Source organism: Propithecus coquereli, unplaced genomic scaffold (assembly GCF_000956105.1).
Source record: "Propithecus coquereli isolate 6110/MARCELLA unplaced genomic scaffold, Pcoq_1.0 Scaffold775, whole genome shotgun sequence".
Lineage (NCBI taxonomy): Eukaryota > Metazoa > Chordata > Mammalia > Primates > Indriidae > Propithecus > Propithecus coquereli.
In genome coordinates, this window is record NW_012153896.1 from 177,279 (window position 1) to 195,082 (window position 17,804).

A 17,804-nucleotide genomic window follows, 5' to 3' on the forward strand; every position below is an offset into this window, starting at 1 on the left:
CCTCCCAAGTAGCATGTCCGTGCCACCACACTGGGCAATTTTTCGTTTTGTTTATGTAGAGACAGTCTCACTCTGTTGCCCAGGCTAGAGTGCAGTGGCATCTTCATACCTCACTGCAATCTCAAATTCCTAGACTCCTGCCTCAGCCTCCCGAGTAGCTGGGACTACAGGCGCACACCACCACACCTGGCTAATTTTTCTATTTTTGGTAGAGGCAGGGTCTCACTCTTGCTCAGGCTGTTCTCAAACTCCTGGCCTCAAGTAATCCTCCCACCTTGGCCTTCTCCAAGTTCTAGGATTTCAGGCATGAGCCATTGCTCCCGGCCAGATAAGCGTGTTTTTATACTTGGACCAACTTGGAGAAAATGTTTACAGCTGTCTCCCTGCCCACTCCACCCACTCCCTGCCTCTCATTTAACATTCAAAATGAACAACATTGACTTGGTCCTATGGAGGGGAGACTAGTATTAAAACTTAAACTACATGCGTATTTACTGAGTGGAGGAATAGTGATGAGGAAGTCGGCACTGATTTTTCGCCACTGCCATTCTGACAGCCGGGCTGTGTGTGAAGGCGCAACCCGGAGGCAGCGACACTCTACACTCCCATCCTGAATTCACATCCCGGATGGCGTCATGAAGCTGGGCGGGCTGCGGCAAGCTCAGGGGCCATTACCGCACGTCATCGTCGCAACTCCAAAAGGCAGGACTGTTTTCTATCCCTGTTGTCCCGATGAGGGAGCAGAGACCTAAGAGCCCACCGCTAGTCAGCAGCTGAGCGGGGCCCACACCTCGCCCCGATCAGCACCCTTTGTGTCTTACTGGACAAAACGGCCGCTCAGTCTGTGCCTGTCTGAACTCTTTGATTTTCATGCTCCTAACTCCCAAGTTCATTCTTCCTGCCACTGTACTCAGATTAGGACGCACGACTACACCGGCGTCTGGGCTGGAGCCCCAGGTTGCCTGTGCAGCCAGCAAGCACGTCAGCAGACCCTTCACCCGGCCGGCAGGGTGAGCAGCAGGTCAGAGAAGGGCCAAGAAGAAGGTGGCCCCGGCAGCCTCCACGGGTTTCAGTGGTAGCAAGTGGCGACTCAGCGACAGGCAGCTCTCTGTCTTCCTGTCATCTCACCTCGTCCCAGGAATGATGGACACCGTGCTGCACTGCCCAGGTCCCCTCCAGCTGCCGCGGTTGTTGGCTGACAGCCAGCTCTCAGCATCCAGCCTCGGAGGGGGCGGCCCTGGCTCAGGAGAGCTGCCTCTCCCAAGCCCACACCCTTTCCTGGGGCGACCCAGATGGAACTACCAGTCAGCACGGTGACACAAAGCCCTGGCCCCTGGCCCCAACTCAGGATGACTCTGAAGAGCCATCCTAGCCTCAGAGCTTCCAGAGGGGCTGGCTGAGGCTTTGGGACCACCCCACAGCCCGACTCTCTCTCCCACGTGCCTCCTGCTCCCTGCTCCTGCCCACAGGTGTTCATGCTGAGAACACGCCCTACGAAACCATCTGCCTGTGATTTCCTCTCAGAGCTTCCTTCCCAGGGAGCCCACCCTGCAAGGCCCTCTCCATCGTCTTTTCCCTTCTCACTCCCCAAGTCTCCGAACGCCAAAGGCCACAGGTGCTTACACAAGACCTCTCCCCATCCCAGCCCCAGTGTGGTGCCCGCTTCTCCCCCAAGCAGCCGGGTTCGGGTGAGCGCCCGTTTACCACCTGTGGGCTTGGGGTAATGTGTCCCACCTTCCCCCAGGCGAGAAGGGAACGAGCAGGGCAGCCTGGGGAAACCGAGACAAGCTTTAATCAGGGAACCTCAGAGGAGGACACGTGAGGATGGCGGCACAGTCCCGGTGGAATCCCGGCGCTATCTGACGCTCCTCCTCCAGGAGAGAGCTTGGCAGCCCTGCCCTTTCTCCAACGAGTGGGCCGGGGTCCAGGGAGGACGCTGACAGTGGACAGCACCGTTTGCTTAATTCCTACAGCACATTCCCAGTGCTCCCCGGGAACAAGGCTGCATCCAGCCTGGGGGCCTTCCATTCCAGCCAGGAGCCCGCCGGGAGTGCACCCAGCACCAGCTGCCAGGTCCGCACCCCGAGCCGCCCTGCATGCGCCCTGGGCCACTGGCAGTTTCCTCTGTCTGGAGTCTCCCAGGCACAGCGACCTGCTTACGTGGCAGACTCTTCCCGCTGTGAGGTCCCCGCCGGCGGGTGCTGGGGGCCAGGGCGGGCGGTGGCTGCAAGGGCCTCAGAGAGGCTGGAGGTGGTGGGAGAGAGTGTGCGAGGCCTGAGGGGGGCGACGCGGGTCTCTGAGAGGCTGGGGTCCGTCATGGAAAGTGCCGAAGCTTCAGCCAGGAGGGTGGCAGGCAGAGAAGGCCCCCTGGATGCTGTCCGGGGCCCGGAGGCTGAGGAGGAGCACTCCGGAGTCACAGGAGGTGGCTGAGGAGCCCCCAGAGAGGCTGGAGGTAGAGTGGAGGCTCCTGGAGGGGTCGGAGGCCCTGGAGAGAGTTGAGGGGACTGGACAGCCCTGGGCGCCCCTGGGAAAGTGCGCCGTGGCCCCAGAGCAGGTGAGGGTGAAGCCTGAGGCCCTGAGGGGCTTATGGGTGAAGTCTGTGTGTTAGACAAGTCTGTTCTCAAGAGGAGCTGGAGGAGTCGGAGCACTGGCCTTGGGGGTGCTGCCGGTGGGGGCCCCGGGCAGGAGCTGCAGTTGACAGGGGCCTCGGCGTCGCCACGGGGGCTCCGAGCAGCTTTGCTGAATTCCACGGCTCCGGGAGGGGAGAGCCCCTGCCTGCCTTCCAGAGGAAACGGAGAATCTAGAGAGAGGAGGGGAAACGGGATGCACAGTGGTTCTTCCCGGTGGCTGAGGGGCTCTGGGACAAGCAGGGCTGAGAACAGACACCCAAGCCCTGTCCTTGGAGGGGCCTCAGCACACGTGGTCAGGACCAGCCGGCTCCTGCCCTCGGGAGAGAAGACTGAAAAGGAACCATGACCAAAGGCAGTTCACTGTTCAAGCTTGCACAAGGCAACATCACTCCCCTGGGCCTCCGTTTCCCCATCTGTAAAATGGGCTTAAGAATAAGGACTGATGCTCAGAGTCTCATGTGTGAGGAAAGAAAGAAGGAGGACTGAGTCTGAATGACGGGGTACATGGAGACTCTCAGCCTAAACTCCAACGTGAACTACAGACTCTGGGCGTTAATGGCATGTCACCGCTTGCAAATTATAACAAATATGTCACCCTGGTGTGGGTGTTTATAGTTGCGGGGACTGTGGGTATGGGTAGATGTGGAGTCGGGGTGGATGGGAACTCTGTACTTTCCATTCAATTTTGCTACACACCTAAAACTGTTCTAAAAAATAAAGTCTATTTAAAGAAAATTTGTTTAAAGTCTCAGCGCAGAGCCTGGTAAGGGCTGGATACACAGGGGAAAAACAAATGCAGATGCCTGTCGACTGACAACAGAGCTACATCCCAACAAGCCCATCCTAAGTCAAAAATGCGCTTACCACACCTAACACATCAGAGCCCAGCCTAGCCCACCTTAAACGCACTCAGAACACTCACGCTCGCCTGAAGCTGGGCAAAATCATCTAACACAAAGCCTATGTCATAAGAAAGTGTTGAATATCTCATGTACCACGTATCCCTAGCCCAGGGGAAAAGATCAAAATTCAAAGTACGGACAGTTTCACATCATCGGAATGTCGACAAATCATCAAGTTGAACCATCAGTAAGTCAGGAACCGTCTGTAAGGGAAGGAGGAAGCTCAGCAAGAGGAAAACGAGGAGTGAAGAAGCAAAAGGAGGAAGAGATTCGAAGGCGGGTCAAGGAGGAGACGGATGTTGTCAAGCACATAAAAAACTAGGATGATCACATTTAAAAAGTCATTAAGAGGATGGTTGCACAACTATGAATATGCTCAAAACCACTGAATCACACACTTTAAACGTGTGAATTGTACAGTATATGAATCACATCCAGAAAACTGTGATAGTTTTTAAAAATCATCAAAAGAGAATAATTCATATTCTATTTCAGTAAAAAGTTATTTTTCCTTAAAGAGAGCTCTTGTTAGGAAAAGGCATGTGGCAAACGTAGCCAGGGCAGTGTGTTCCGGGAGAAGGAGCTGGGCTCTGTAGGGTCACCTCTTTGGGCCTCAGTTTCCCCATCTGGAGGCAGGCGAGCAGTGGGAAAAAGCACAGGATAAGGAATGAGAGAGACCAAGGCTTGAGTCCAACACCACCAGCTAGAACTTACCTTCTCTGAGCCTCCATTTCCCCATCTGCAAAACGGAGATAACACGGCAGCCACGCCCAGCCGTTCTCACGAGCATTTAAATGAGGTAATACAGGTACAGTGCTCAACACACCACCTGGCGCGTTAGCCAGCAGTTAATCTCTAGAACGCCAGGGGAATAATATCTAGCAGCTCGCAGAGGCATCTGCGGTGGTTAAAACAAAGTAAAATCTATAAAGTACTAAACAGTTCCTGACATAATGAATTTATACACTCAGTGGATGTTCCCAATCCCACCGTCCTAACAGTGAGTAGCTCAGCACGCACATCTCAACAGCTGTCCTAAAGACAAGATATACTCTTCAAGAGGGCAAAGGAGGCCGGGCGCAGTGGCTCACGCCTGTAATCCCAGCACTCTGGGAGGTTGAGGCAGAAGGATTGCTTGAGGCCAGGAGTTCAAGACCAGCTTGGGCAATATAGTGAGACCCCATCTCTACAAAAAATACAAAAATCAGCCGAGCATGGTGGCATGCGCCTGTAGTCCCAGCTACTCAGAAGGCTGAGGCGGGAGGATCGCCTGAGCCCAGGAGTTCAAGGCTGTAAATGAGCTATGATGACACCATTGCACTCCAGCCTGGGTGACAGAGCAAGACCCTGCCTCTTAAAAAAAAAAAAAAAAAGGCAAAGGAGTTAAACAGATATTTTATATTCTCTACAAGAGGACACCCAGGCCACAGATCAGTAACGGAAAAAAGTAAAAAAAAAAAAAAAAAAAGGCAAAGGAGTTAAACAGATATTTTATATTCTCTACAAGAGGACACCCAGGCCACAGATCAGTAACGGAAAAAAGTCCCTGTCTTCCTAGAAGTTTAAAAACATAAAATAGACCCAGCAATGCCACTCTGCGTGATTACCCAAAAGATGTGAAATCAGTCCGTGGAAGAGACGTCTTCAGTCCCATGTGCCCTGCAGCTCTATTCACCGTGGCCAAGTCACAGAATCCCCCGGGTGTCCTCCAGCACATGTGTGGGTGAAGAGAATGTGCTACACACCTACACGATGGAATACTATGCAGCCTTTAAATGCATCATGTATACATGCATTGTGCTGGGAACTGTTTAGCATTTTATGGATTTATTTTATTTTAAACACCACAAATGCCTCTGCCAGCTGACAGATCTTATCCCCCAGCTTTCTAGAGACTGACTGCTGGCTCTCGTCATTTGTGACGGCGTGGACGGAATTAGGGAACACGATGCTAAGTGAAATAAACCAGGCTGACACACACTACACGACCTTACTTATATGCGGAACCTAAAAAAGTTGGACCCGGAGAAGCGGCGAGTAGATGGTGGTTTCGGAGGCCAGGGTCGGGGGGGGAGGGAAATGGGGAGACAATGGCCAAAGGGAAAAAATCTCAGACAGGAGGAATATTTTTTTTACTTCTTTTGCTCAATGTGGTGAACAAAGTTAATAATAGAACTTTGTACACTTCAAATTGCTAAGAGGGTACATTTCCAACGTTCTCACCACAAAAATGTGAAGCATCCGAGGTGACGGCTGTGTTAACTAGCTTGATCTCATTATTCCGCATCGTATTCATAAATCGCAGCATCACTTTGTGCCCATAAAATTTATACAGTTATAAATTGTCGATTTACAATAAAAATTTTTTTTAAAAAAAGCATAAAATAAGCCACAGTTAGGGTACTTTATGGATATAGTTAATTTAAAAAATTAAAATTCTAAACATAGAGTCGCAGAATTGGCGGGAACAGGGAGCCAGCAGGTTCCCTCTCTCTTTAGGGCCCCGTCTGGTGTCGTGTCGTGGGAGTCACCAACCGCCCTGATGCCCCCGGGGCCCAGGGACTCCACCTAGTAACCGCGCAGCCTGAACACAACTCACAAGATTTGAAAAAAATGTTGTCTGACCAAAGACTTTTCCCAGCAGCTCTATTATGGATAGAAAAAAGAGAAGGAAAGAAACCACCTAAACGTCATCAGAACAGGCAGGAGGGAGGCAAACCAGCCTGGGAGGGCTTTGGGGAGCCTTCGACATGGCCGCAGCAAGACAGTGCTTCAGAACCAGGTGTGTGGCAGGTCGTCGCGGCCTATTTATAACTCTGCAACAAGGTCCGCGTGCACGTACGCGAACAATGGAGAAAGGCAGACAGATGAGGCAGTGATTTTCGGGAATGACCTTGAGCACATCCCTTGACCTCTCTGTGCCTCAGTTTCCTCACCTGGCAAAGGGCAACGATAAGAATGCCTGTCTCAAGGGCGGCTGGGAAGATGGGATGTGACGCAGAGGTGCCCCGACACACGATGAGCGCCCAGAGCACATCGGCAGTTACCCTTCTGCAAGACAGATGCAGTTCCTAAGCTGTAATTTAAAGTAAAGACGAAAGCAGAGGAATAGATCAAGGAAGGAGGTGCTGAGGAAGAAAAAGGAACAGTAAATAAACAAACAAACACGTCGGGGGCACATCCTGGTGCGGCACATCCTGGTGCAGCATTACGAGCGCTGGTCGAGTGTCGGCAAGCCCCACCATGGCTGTGCAACCTCCAGCAAGCCACTTCCCTCTCTGAGCCTGGGTTTCTCACATCCAGCCCTTGGTAAGTTCTGTGTTTCTGGGAAGAAGAGTGAAGCAGACGAGGATGGCGGTGAAAGTCCAGGACACAGAGGTCCGCTTACCTTGGCAGGTGGAGCAGCAGTCCCCGGGGAGCAGGGAGGGGTCGGCGCAGGCCCGCTGGCAGGGCACCTTCTCACAGCTCACCTCTCCCAGCTGGGGAAGCAGAAGGACACCCATGAGGAAGCCCTAAGCCTCTTGCCCCCCCAGGGCAGTGTCCTCAAGGGGCTCTTGCACCCGCAGTGGGACACACGGAAAGACCCCGGGACAGAGGCTGCAGAGCCTGGCCCTCGCCTGGAGAACAGGCGAAGCAACCACAGCGGGGCTGCCGTAAGGAAACCACTTCTCCACCGGGACGCCCACGACCAGGCAGGAGACGGGCAGAACCAAGGGTGTCCTGGCAGTTAATTAGAGTGAAGAATGGCTCTTTCGAGTCCTCGCTTCCAAGACGACAAAGAAAAGAAGGAACAATGGTCACGTCCACAAGGGCCACGGCCAGCGCAGCCTATTCACTGCACAACTGCGCCTGACACGCACCCAAGGACGAGGCCATTGCGACGTTCGTCATTCAAAACACAGGGAGGACGCAGCTGTCAGGGACATTTCTGAAGCGAGTGTCTTTGACGCCTACGTGTTTGCGCAGCTGCATGTGAGGCTACATTGCTGCATGAGTCGTGCCATTCACACGGGGAACTCAGGAACAGCCCTGGGGAGGTCCCCAGGGACCTAACACCCCCACGGCGACTTAGACCTGTGGGCGCTGACCCGCGACCTCCGCCCAAGCCCATGTAAGGAGCTGAGTCCTTAAGGACTGAAGAAAAACTATAAAATAAAATAAAATAAAATGGAAATTATGTTTTTTTTTAAAAAGTGACGAACGGCAGGAGGAAGGTGGACTTGCATTGGCTAAGGGGCTCCATGTTTCTCAAATGGACAAAAGGCCAGAAGCAGCCCCCGGCTGGGCAGCTCCTGGGCTCCCAGGCCCAGCTCACCTGGCACGTGCACCGGGTACAGGGCTCATCGTCCAAGGTGAACACCTGGCCATTCACCACCTTCCTCCCCTCGTAGTTGCAGTCTGCAGAGGCAGAGGAGACAGGGCCCATGAGGGCCAAGGCCTCCCCAGGAGCCCTGCACGGGCGCAGCTGTCCCACTCACCTTGGCACACAGGGCAGCACTCCCCGTCGGGGTGGAAGGGGTAGGTGCAGGTGATGGGGCAGTCCACGGGTGAACAGGCCACCGAGCCCAGCTGCAGGACACGGAAAATGCACAAGGCCCTTTGTTCAGGGCAGTTGGTGGATGCCCAGGAAAGCACAGGTCGTGCAGCCACTGAGCGCCCATCAGAGCAAGCCATGTTACGGGCGAAGTCCACAGTGGGGCAGGTGGCAGGGATAGCATCTACTCAGTTAGGGTCCATTTTCCCGCTAGAACACAAGCTCCGCAAGGGCAAGGGTCTGGCCTTGTCCACAGAGTTGCTCTGTCAACAAGTTCCTGCTGGCTGGGTGCAGTGGCTCATGCCTACAGTCTCAGCACTTTGGGAGGCTGAGGCAGGAAGATCACTTGAGGCCAGGAGTTTGAGACCAGCTGGGACAATATAGCGAGACCCCATCTCTACAAAAAACTTAAAAATTAGCCAAGCATCATGACATGTGCCTATAGTCCCAGCTAAAAAAAATTAAAATAAATTAAAAAAAAAAACCATACAAGTGCCTGTTGCATGAACTGCCCAGGAAGGTTAAGCACCAAAACCCAAGGAGAAAGAAGGACCCGGAGGCCAAAGCTCCCCACAGCACGTGGCTGTGAGCAAACGGGGCCAGTGCCATGGGTCACTCAGGGTAAACACCCCTGTGGACGTAAATGGCCACAAGGATGTTTACCCCGAGTTTCTCAATCTTCTGCAGACCACACCGCTTTTCATGCACGCACCGGCTGAGGCTCCCACCCACACCCACGCCCGCAAGGGAGCTCCATTCAGCATTAACAGTCTCGGCGAGAAAAGCAGTAAGGATTTTTCTTTTTCATTTTTCAAATACTAAATTATACTTCTATCTAACATACTTTTTCAGACCGAGAGGCAGCGTGCCTGAGGGGAGAAACGCGCATCCTGAAGTCAATACTAGGACACAATTCTCGGAGCCTTCACTGACCAGCTGCAGGACCCTGAGCAGAAGACTCGTCTCTCTGGGCCTCAGTGTTCTCATGCAGAAGGAGGAGCGGACGGTGGCACCTACCCCGCGAAATTCTCAAGCGCATTCACTGAGTTCATGTGCACCAAGGCCTAGAACAGGGCCTGGCACAGAGCAAGAGCTGGGCGGCCTCAGCAAACTGAAAAGACTCCACTACAGAGCCCTGTATAGGGTTTGCGCGCCTCGTCGCTACCCTCGGCAGGAATCCCCGCGTGTCACTTTACACATTGAGAAGCCCCCAAGACTCTCCCTGGTAACTCAGAAGCAGAGGACTTTTGCCAACTGGGCTTAAAAATATTTCTCTGGCCCTGTCTAAAGATTCACCCTGGGCAGGGCTGGAGGGAGCCGACTTTCACCATGAACCAGGAGCGACCCTTCTCTCGGGAGAGCTCTGGATTTTTGCATCTGGGGTTCAGGAGGTGACGGCAGTCGCTGGGAACTTTCCAGAGACGGGGTCAGGTCTGGGTGGTCCATACCAGGCAGATGCAGCTCAGACACGGGTCCAACACAGACGGGAAGGTCTCATTGTTGTAGAAGATTCTGCCTGTGTAGGTGCAGCCTGCCAGAGAGCACGTGGTGAGCAGCGCCAGCCACGGGGGTGGCCAGTGACCCGGCTCCCCACTAGGGCAAAGGTCAGAGGCTTATCTGGAAGGCAAAGGTCAGGCCATGCGCCTCCGCCTCTGAGGCAGTCACCCGGGGGTGAGGGAAAGGACAAAACACTTGTCTGAACTGGGCGCTGACTTTTGTCCCACTGGATTCAGCAAAGGGATCACAGTGTCTCGGCCTTTGGTGTTCTCACCCCAGAGTAGGGGGAGATTCCTCCTCTACCCCCTCACCAGGTGGGACCGGGAGATACAGGGTGTGTCGAGGCCTCACAGCCGCCCCAGCATCCTCTCTGCCCCTCCCCCGTCAGCCACACCTCAAGCCCCACCTGTCCAGTCCCCGCCATCGCTCCCTCTCTGATTCCTGACGCCCCCCCAGGCCCGGCCTGAGTGATGCCACCTTGATGATCTCATCACATACTGGTAAGTGTGAAAGCAGGTGGCGAAACAGTGCAGGAAGATTGTATAAGAAAAATACACATAATACACATCAGTAAATATTACATATGTGTGCGTGTGTGTGCATCGCAAGGAGATAAGAAGGGCATAACCACAAGATTAACGGCGGTAATGAGCCCTTTTAAATTGGTTTTTATTTATGCTGTCTGTATTTTCTGCAACAAAATGTTATTTTTGAAATCATGGAAAAGGTAAAAATTACCATGAAAAAATAAAGTATCATGTTTATCTCCCCTCGCAGTTCCCTGTCTCACAGGTACAGTTCCTACACGGCCCCACCTGGGCCCTAAACTCTGTGCCTTCACATCCGCCTCCAGCACCCAGACAGGACCCGCCTTGGGCAACCTGCTTTGCCTCTCCGAGCCTCGGTGTCCCCATCTGTAAATCGGGGCTGCCCCTCAGGGTTGCGGAGAGGAGGACACGAGATGAAGCCCGTGCCGTGCTTAGCAGAGAGGAGCCTGGTGCAGCGTGAACCGGATGAGGGACCCCCTGAGACGCCCTCCCCTGGGGCTGGGGGTGCTGGGCAGGGGATTACCTGCCGAACAGTCTGGGCAGCACTGTCCAGGGATCCGGATCGGGTGAGGGCAGGAGTCCACACAGTCTGTCCTCTTGCAGCTCACCGAGCCATCTGCCTGAAGGACGGAGGACCTTCACCAAGACCCCACCTGTGACACCAGTCCCTGCCTCCCCACACCCCAAAGAAAGGGCGACACTACGAACTGGCCAAGGCAGGCCCTAAGGGTGCCATGATGCGGCGGGGAGGTGGCAAGTCCCCCCTAAAGAGGATCAGCTACTTGGGAAAGGTGGTGTGAGCCTTCTAGAAAGGTTTCACATATTTAAGGAGAAGGCAAGTCAGAGCTTGTGGTCCCCTCCAGCAGCAGCCAAAGGCAGCGCCCTTAGCCCATCCAAATTCTTCCCTCAGCTTTTCCCTGAAACCCTGGTTCACTGCAAACCTATGAAGTACAATAAAATCCTATTGTTATAGAAAACTATTCCACCAAAAATGTCTGTTTCAGAAGACCAAAGTGCCACACAAGGTTTCCTTCTTTTTTTTTTTGAGACAGAATCTCGCTCTTTTGCCCAGGCTAGCGTGCATGGCATCATCCTAGCTCACAGCAACCTCAAACTCCTGGGCTCAAGTGATCCTCCTGTCTCAGCCTCCCGAGTAGCTGGAACTATAGGCGCACGCCACTACACTCGGCTAATTTTTTCTATTTTTAGTAGAGACGGGGTCTCGCTCTTGCTCAGGCTGGTTTTGAACTCCTGACCTCAAGTGATCCTCCCGCCTCGGCCTCCCAGAGTGCTAGGATTACAGGTATGAGCCACCGAGCCCGGCCTTTTTTTTCTTTTTTTAAAGAATCTGAACATTGGCAGGGCAATAATTCACCTTCATGAAGAAAGCATCACAATTTCATAGAAACAGCCCTAGCACCTGGGGCCCAGCCCCCCTGCCATCCGTGCCCAGGACGCCTAATGCTAACTCCTCGTGCCAGCAGCTCCCTGCACAGGCAGTGTGTCACGCACAGTTCACAAGGCGATTGCCGAGCTCTGTTGCTCTGAAACCTCTACCAAGAGCAGGAAAACCGGACCCTGGCCCTTTCTGCAGGAGTGGAACTCGACAGCACGGGAGGGAGACCGAGGCGGCCTGCGCAGGCCCAGCCTCTGGAGGGGAGATGCTGGGTCTCCTCTGGCAGGCGGGAGGGCAGCGGTAAAGCAGCTGAAGGCGAGCAGGTTGTCATTCACCTGGCAGATGCATAACTCACAGGGGTCACCGGGCGACCAGATCTGTCCAATCGGAAACTCAACCCCATTGTCGTCGAGAGAGCAGCCTGGCCAGTGGACGGGGAGGGAGGAAAGACAGTGGGTTCAAGTGCCCGCCAGACCTACAGCACCACCCCCAGGACAGACACCTGACACAGACACAGGGACACACACAGACACAGACACACAAACCACGCTCACACAGACACACTCATACAAATGTACACTTACACACACATTCACATAGACACAGCAGATACACAGATATGCACACTCACACAGGCATATTGACACAAACACACACAAACACAGAGACACACAAATGTATACTCACAGACACACTTGTACATACACTTAAATTCACACGTGTATGTACAGTCACACAGATACAACACACACACACAGATACCACTCACGCAAACACATACACACAGACATACTACACAAAACACAGACACACTCGCACACAGACACACGTCCACACACTCGCACACACACATACCACTAACACACACACTGACACTCTCAGCAGGTGAAGTTCAGCCTCCCTCCCTGGAGCATCCAAGCCCTGAGACGGCCTCACCTGTCGTGGGCGTGGGCTCCCGGCAGGTGAAACAGCACTGTCCAGGCCCCAGCCACCACTCCTCCCGGGGACAGTCCAGCTCTGGACACGGCATGAAGGAACATTCCACCTCCCCATTCTGGAAGAGAGTCAAGGGCCACAGGCCAGTGAGGGCAGCCCCCAGCCTAGGCCACAGAGGGCTAAAGAGGATGCTGGCAGGCTGCCATCACCCTCTCCATCCCCTCAGTAGAAGTGACAAAGAAGTCTCCAGGGAGTGGTGGTTGGGGGGACAGGCCGGTCCTTCACTGAGGACTGCCGTGTGAGGCTGGGGGAACGTCCCGCGAATGTGCCAGGTCCTGCATGGTCACTTCCCCCTGCTGCGGGCAGCAAAGAGAGTCTGTACAATCAGCTCATGGTGAGCACAGAGCCAGGCACCCAGGCATGGTCCCTGCTCCAGAGCTCCCCAGGGGTCAGCCCGAGAGCACCCCACACTGCCCTGCCCAGGCCTGCTGCCCTCGCTGTCTGTCCCAAGAGCACTCCCTCAGGAAATCACCTGCATAGCCCTGCTCCTAGGGACCCAACCAAGGCAGGACCCCTGCCGGCAGCCCCACCTCCAACCAGGATGGCTGGTCTCAGTCCTCCACCCTCTCCCACATGGGGACCTCTGCCAGGCACAGCACCTGGCTCCCCGCCATCCTCTGGGTCTCCACCTGGCATCTTGCCCTCCTGGTTTCCTGGCCACGGCCTGCCTCGGCTGTGGGCTTCTGGACTGAGGGCACGGGGGACCTCTTGTGCTTAGCTGTGTCCCCAGCACACAGTAGGTGCTCTATAAATAGCAGTGCTTAAGAATGAACTTCAAGGAGACTTGGGAAGGCCTGGGGAATCCCTGTAGTAGGTTTGCTGCCTCAGTTTCCCTTCTCCTGCATGGCAGCTCATCTTGTCCTGGTCAAGCCATCCTGGGTAAAGTCCTGGGTCCCGGCCCCCTCCCCGTCACCCACCAGGACCCTCTGCCTCCCTACCTGGCAGACACAGGTGGTACACTCGTCACCACCCCCACTGAACACGGCCCCGTCTGCGTACCACCGGCCGTGGAAATAGCATCTCACTGCAGATGAGAAAGGGAGAGGCAGCTCAAGGTCTGTGGGTGGGAGCAGCTAAAGAACAAAGGGAGTGAGTGGGCGGGGGGCCCTGGGGCAGCTGACACCCACCCACTACACTCCACAGCACACTCCGGGCCCAGGAACCCAGAGCACTTCTCCACCTCCAAACCCAGACCAAAACAAGTCACTGTGCAAAAACCAGCAGAGAATGAGTCACATCCAAGATAAGGTCCTCAGCCAAAAGGGAGGGGAAGCCCCAAATAGCTAAAGAGTGAGAGGAAAAAAGAAATAAGAAGTGACAGCCCCCGACACCTAAGACAAAGGTCTGGGAATGATGCCAGCCTTGGCGGTTGTGAGGATTTAGTGAGAGCCTCTGATCTGAGATCCCCCTGCTGAAAAATCAGCTTCAAATCCTGCCCAGGCCCACCTGCCTTTAGCTGGACCACCTGGGTTCAAATCCTCACTACACAACTCACTAGGGAGTGACTCTGGCAAGATACCGAAAGCTCCCTAAGCCCCAGTTTTCTCATCTGTACTGTTGATGACAGTTCCTACATCATAGGGACTATACTGACTTTAAAAAATATATAACACTTAAAAGTTAAGAAAAAATATTTTAAAAGAACACCAGCTTTGGCCGGGCGCAGTGGCTCACGCCTGTAATCCTAGCTCTCTGGGAGGCCGAGGCGGGCGGATTGTTTGAGCTCAGGAGTTCGAGACCAGCCTGAGCAAGAGCGAGACCCCGTCTCTACTAAAAATAGAAAGAAATTAGCTGGAAAACTAAAAATATAAACTAAAAGTTAGCCGGGCATGGTGGCGCATGTCTGTCTGTAGTCCCAGCTACTCGGGAGGCTGAGGCAGAAGGATTGCTTGAGCCCAGGAGTTTGAGGTTGCTGTGAGCTAGGCTGACACCACGGCACTCTAGCCAGGGCAACAGAGCAAGACTGTCTCAAAAAAAAAAAAGAACACCAGCTTTGAACTCAGGTAGACTTAAGTTCAAGTTCTGCTCCATTACTAACTGGCTGTGTGTTTTCAGGCAGTGACTTGACCTCTCAGAGCCTCAGTTTTCTCATCTATAAAATGGGGCAATGAATAGTACTCCTCCAGCGTATTAACACAAGGACTCAGTGAGATCAAGGGCTGGCAAGTACTCCACACAGCAAGTGGCACAGAGCTGGCAGGGAAGATCTGTGACAGTGTCAAGGCCATCCCAGGCAAAAGAACCACGCTAAAAAACAAAGGAACAACTGAGGGGAGACCCCTCCCCATCTAGAGACAGAGCAATGCCAAGGGTGGACTCTGAAGGTACCTCCTGGGGCAGGGGGCAGGCCAGGCTGTGAGCACGGCCTAGCACACAGTAGGTGTGCACACAGTAGGTGTGCACATAGTAGTTGCTCGATACAAACAGACAATTTGAAATGCTTCACTTGGTCTGAGTTTCCAAAGCAGAAACCAATCTCCTTCCTCTCTCCTCCATTCTCCCCACCCAACACATACTCAAAGACATCCGTCCCTTACACACACAAGAAAAGCAAAGTGCCCCAAGAGAGTCACTTACCTGGGACACAAGTACAGCAATCAGACTGTGGAGGGGTCTGACAGGGGCCGGGGGGACACTCGGGGGAAATGCAGGACACGTTTCCAGCCTGAGGAGGAGGCAAGAGATGGCACCGGGGCTGTAGGGGTGGAACAGGGCTCGTTCCCTATTTCACATGACGCCTTTCCAACACCAAAGCTGCCTAGAGGAAGCCAGCGGAGGCCTTCGAATGCTGCTGCGGTCACAGGGACCATGTTCCTGTGTTTATTCCAGTGTGGTTTAGGACATCCACTTTGTCAAGACACACTGTTTCATAAAAAGGGCCAGGCCAGTCCAGAGGGCAGAGCCTGCTCCCCTCCGCATGCGGGGGGCCGGGACGCTCCGCAAGCGTGCTGAGGGGTGGAGAACGGTCACTCCCGCACCTCCCTGTGCGGCTCAGTTTTGAACCAAGTGGCTCACATTAGCCAGTCAAAGAATTAAATTTCAAAATAAATTTGAAAAATTTGGCTTTAAGACCAAAAAGCCCCCACTTTGGAGTCAGCCAGACCTGAGTTCCGGTGTCTGCTCCTCCACTAACAAGACTTTGGGCAAAGCACATCACATCTCTGAGCTTCGGCCTCCCTGTCTGTGAGACGGACTGGAATCAGCGCCTCTCTCGGGGCTTGCCAGGGATTACGTGCAACCAGATCACGCACGACAGCCCCGGGCCGCCGCGCACTGGCCTGACACACAGAAGAGCTCAAGAAATCGTGCAGTAGCTAGTATCACACTGCAACTTCCACCCTCCGTGCCAGAGCAGGAGCCACTTGTTTTTAGAGACAGGGTCTCACTCTGTCACCCAGGCTGGAGTGCAGTGGCATCATCATAGCCCACTGCAACCTCAAACTCTGGTGCTCAAGTGATCCTCCTGCCTCAGCCTCCCAAGTAGCTGGGAATACAGGTGTGCACCACCACACCTGGCTAATTTTTCTATTTTTTGTAGAGATGTGGTCTTGCTATGTTGCCCAGGCTGGTCTTGAACTCCTGGCCTCAAGCGATCCTCCCACCTCAGCCTCCCAAAGTTCTGGAATTACAAGCGTGAGCCACTTTGAAAGACTGTCAGAAGGCAGCACTGTGGGTTGGTTGACAGAGCCTGGACTTTGGGCTCATACAGACCTCGGATCAAACCTCAGGTCTGTCACCTCCCAGCCTCAATCTTTTCATCTATAGAATAGGGACGATAAAGCTGACATTGAAGAGCTGCCAGGAGGCTCGGTGAGGACAGAGATAAAAAGCATGAACCCTGGGCCTGGCATGCAGTGGGTGCTCAAAATCAAACACATGTGGCAGCATCTGGTGGTGTCTGCACACAGTAGGAGCTTAAAAACTATTTTTGGAGGAGTGAATTTGCCTAGAGCAAAATACCCTTAACAAAGTGCGTTTGGTAAGGAGCCTTCCGCCTCCAGGACATGGAGACCTTTATTGTGCCGGCAAATATTTTGCCTGGAGAGAAAAACAGCCTCCCCGGTGGGAAGTTTCCAGCGAGCTTGGTCCCCCGCTTCCTTAACACACGGACCCTGTTTGCCTGCTGGCTCTTTTCTGCCCAGGAGAAGCCTCCCTGACTCCACCACCTTCAGGTTTTACACTTCCCCCACCCTTTTAAATGCTACAGGTTCTAACCAAAATCCACAACCTGAGAACTCTCCCTCCCACTCAACAAGCTCACCTTCAACATCCAGTCTTTCCCCTTCCTCTGAAACCCCAAAGGTTAAGAAAACAGCCACGAGGCTTTGAGCATCCTGTGATGCTTACCAGGCAGACACAGACGGTGCAGTTCTCGTTGGGAGGTGAAAACACGTCCCCTTCAGCTCGGATGACGCCACTGTGAAAACAGCCTTTGAAAGACAAACAGGAGGTGGTGGCATCAGACCTCTTCAAAGAAGAGGAAGCTTGAGGTCTCACTACTTTTCCAGGCATAACGTAACTGGAACCTTCCCTCACTGCCCTGGCTGCCCCGGGGCGGCAGATTCAGGTACCCTAAGTGTGTGGTCCTAAGACCCCTGGGGAACTACCCAGGAGACATCCGCAAGGATCAGTCCCTGATGGCCCCAGGAGGATCTATTCATGTCTGGTAAGCCCACAGCTGTCTACAGAGCACAGCATTTTATTCCCAGAAGGCAGGAAAAGTGGCCTGGGTTCAAACCCTGGTCTGCCAGTTCAGTTTACCTGAGTGGCCTTGGACATGCCATTAACATCTCTGGGACACAGTTGTCTTCACTGCAAAATGGGAATACCACCATTTACCCTGCCGGGGACTTGAAGGATCTGAAACCTCAGCTATAAAGTACCCAGTAGTCTACATTCAGGGCTCAGTGCATAGTAGGGACATAGTAAAAGATCACCATTACCATTAAGAAAATCACTAAGTGCATTTCCATTTTAATCCTTTTTTTTTTTTTCCTCCATGTATACTCAAGTCCATCCACTTTAATCCTTAGGAAGACTTTTTTTTTTTTTTTTTGAGACAGTTTCACTCTGTCACCCAGCCTAGAGTGCTGTGGTATCAGCCTAGCTCACAGCAACTTCGAATTCCTGGGCTGAAGTGATCCTCCTGCCTCAGCCTCCCGAGTAGCTGGGACTACAGGCATGCGTCACCATGTCCGGCTAATTTTTCTATATATATATATAAAATATATAAATATATATATTTAGTTGTCCAGATCATTTCTTTCTATTTTTTAGTAGAGACAGGGTCTCGCTCTTGCT

General features: G+C 53.4%; 1 protein-coding gene across 3 annotated transcripts in view; it reads right to left on the bottom strand.

Moving 5' to 3' along the window:
* Positions 1-1,774: 1,774 nt before the first annotated feature.
* The window catches only part of VWCE (von Willebrand factor C and EGF domains), a 31,806-nt gene continuing 15,776 nt past the window's right edge, over positions 1,775-17,804 (bottom strand). Inside the window, exons 10-20 of one of the 3 annotated variants that reach the window (XM_012662706.1) lie at positions 16,851-16,933; positions 15,081-15,168; positions 13,442-13,527; positions 12,444-12,561; positions 11,843-11,928; positions 10,635-10,731; positions 9,515-9,597; positions 8,011-8,101; positions 7,848-7,930; positions 6,921-7,011; positions 1,775-2,800 (exon numbers count right to left, since the gene is read on the bottom strand). In XM_012662706.1, coding sequence (XP_012518160.1) covers positions 2,157-2,800; positions 6,921-7,011; positions 7,848-7,930; positions 8,011-8,101; positions 9,515-9,597; positions 10,635-10,731; positions 11,843-11,928; positions 12,444-12,561; positions 13,442-13,527; positions 15,081-15,168; positions 16,851-16,933 — 1,550 coding nt within the window. In that variant the 3' untranslated portion in view covers positions 1,775-2,156. The remainder of the gene's footprint in view (positions 2,801-6,920; positions 7,012-7,847; positions 7,931-8,010; positions 8,102-9,514; positions 9,598-10,634; positions 10,732-11,842; positions 11,929-12,443; positions 12,562-13,441; positions 13,528-15,080; positions 15,169-16,850; positions 16,934-17,804) is intronic. The other 2 variants (XM_012662707.1, XM_012662708.1) reach the window with 2 other exon arrangements.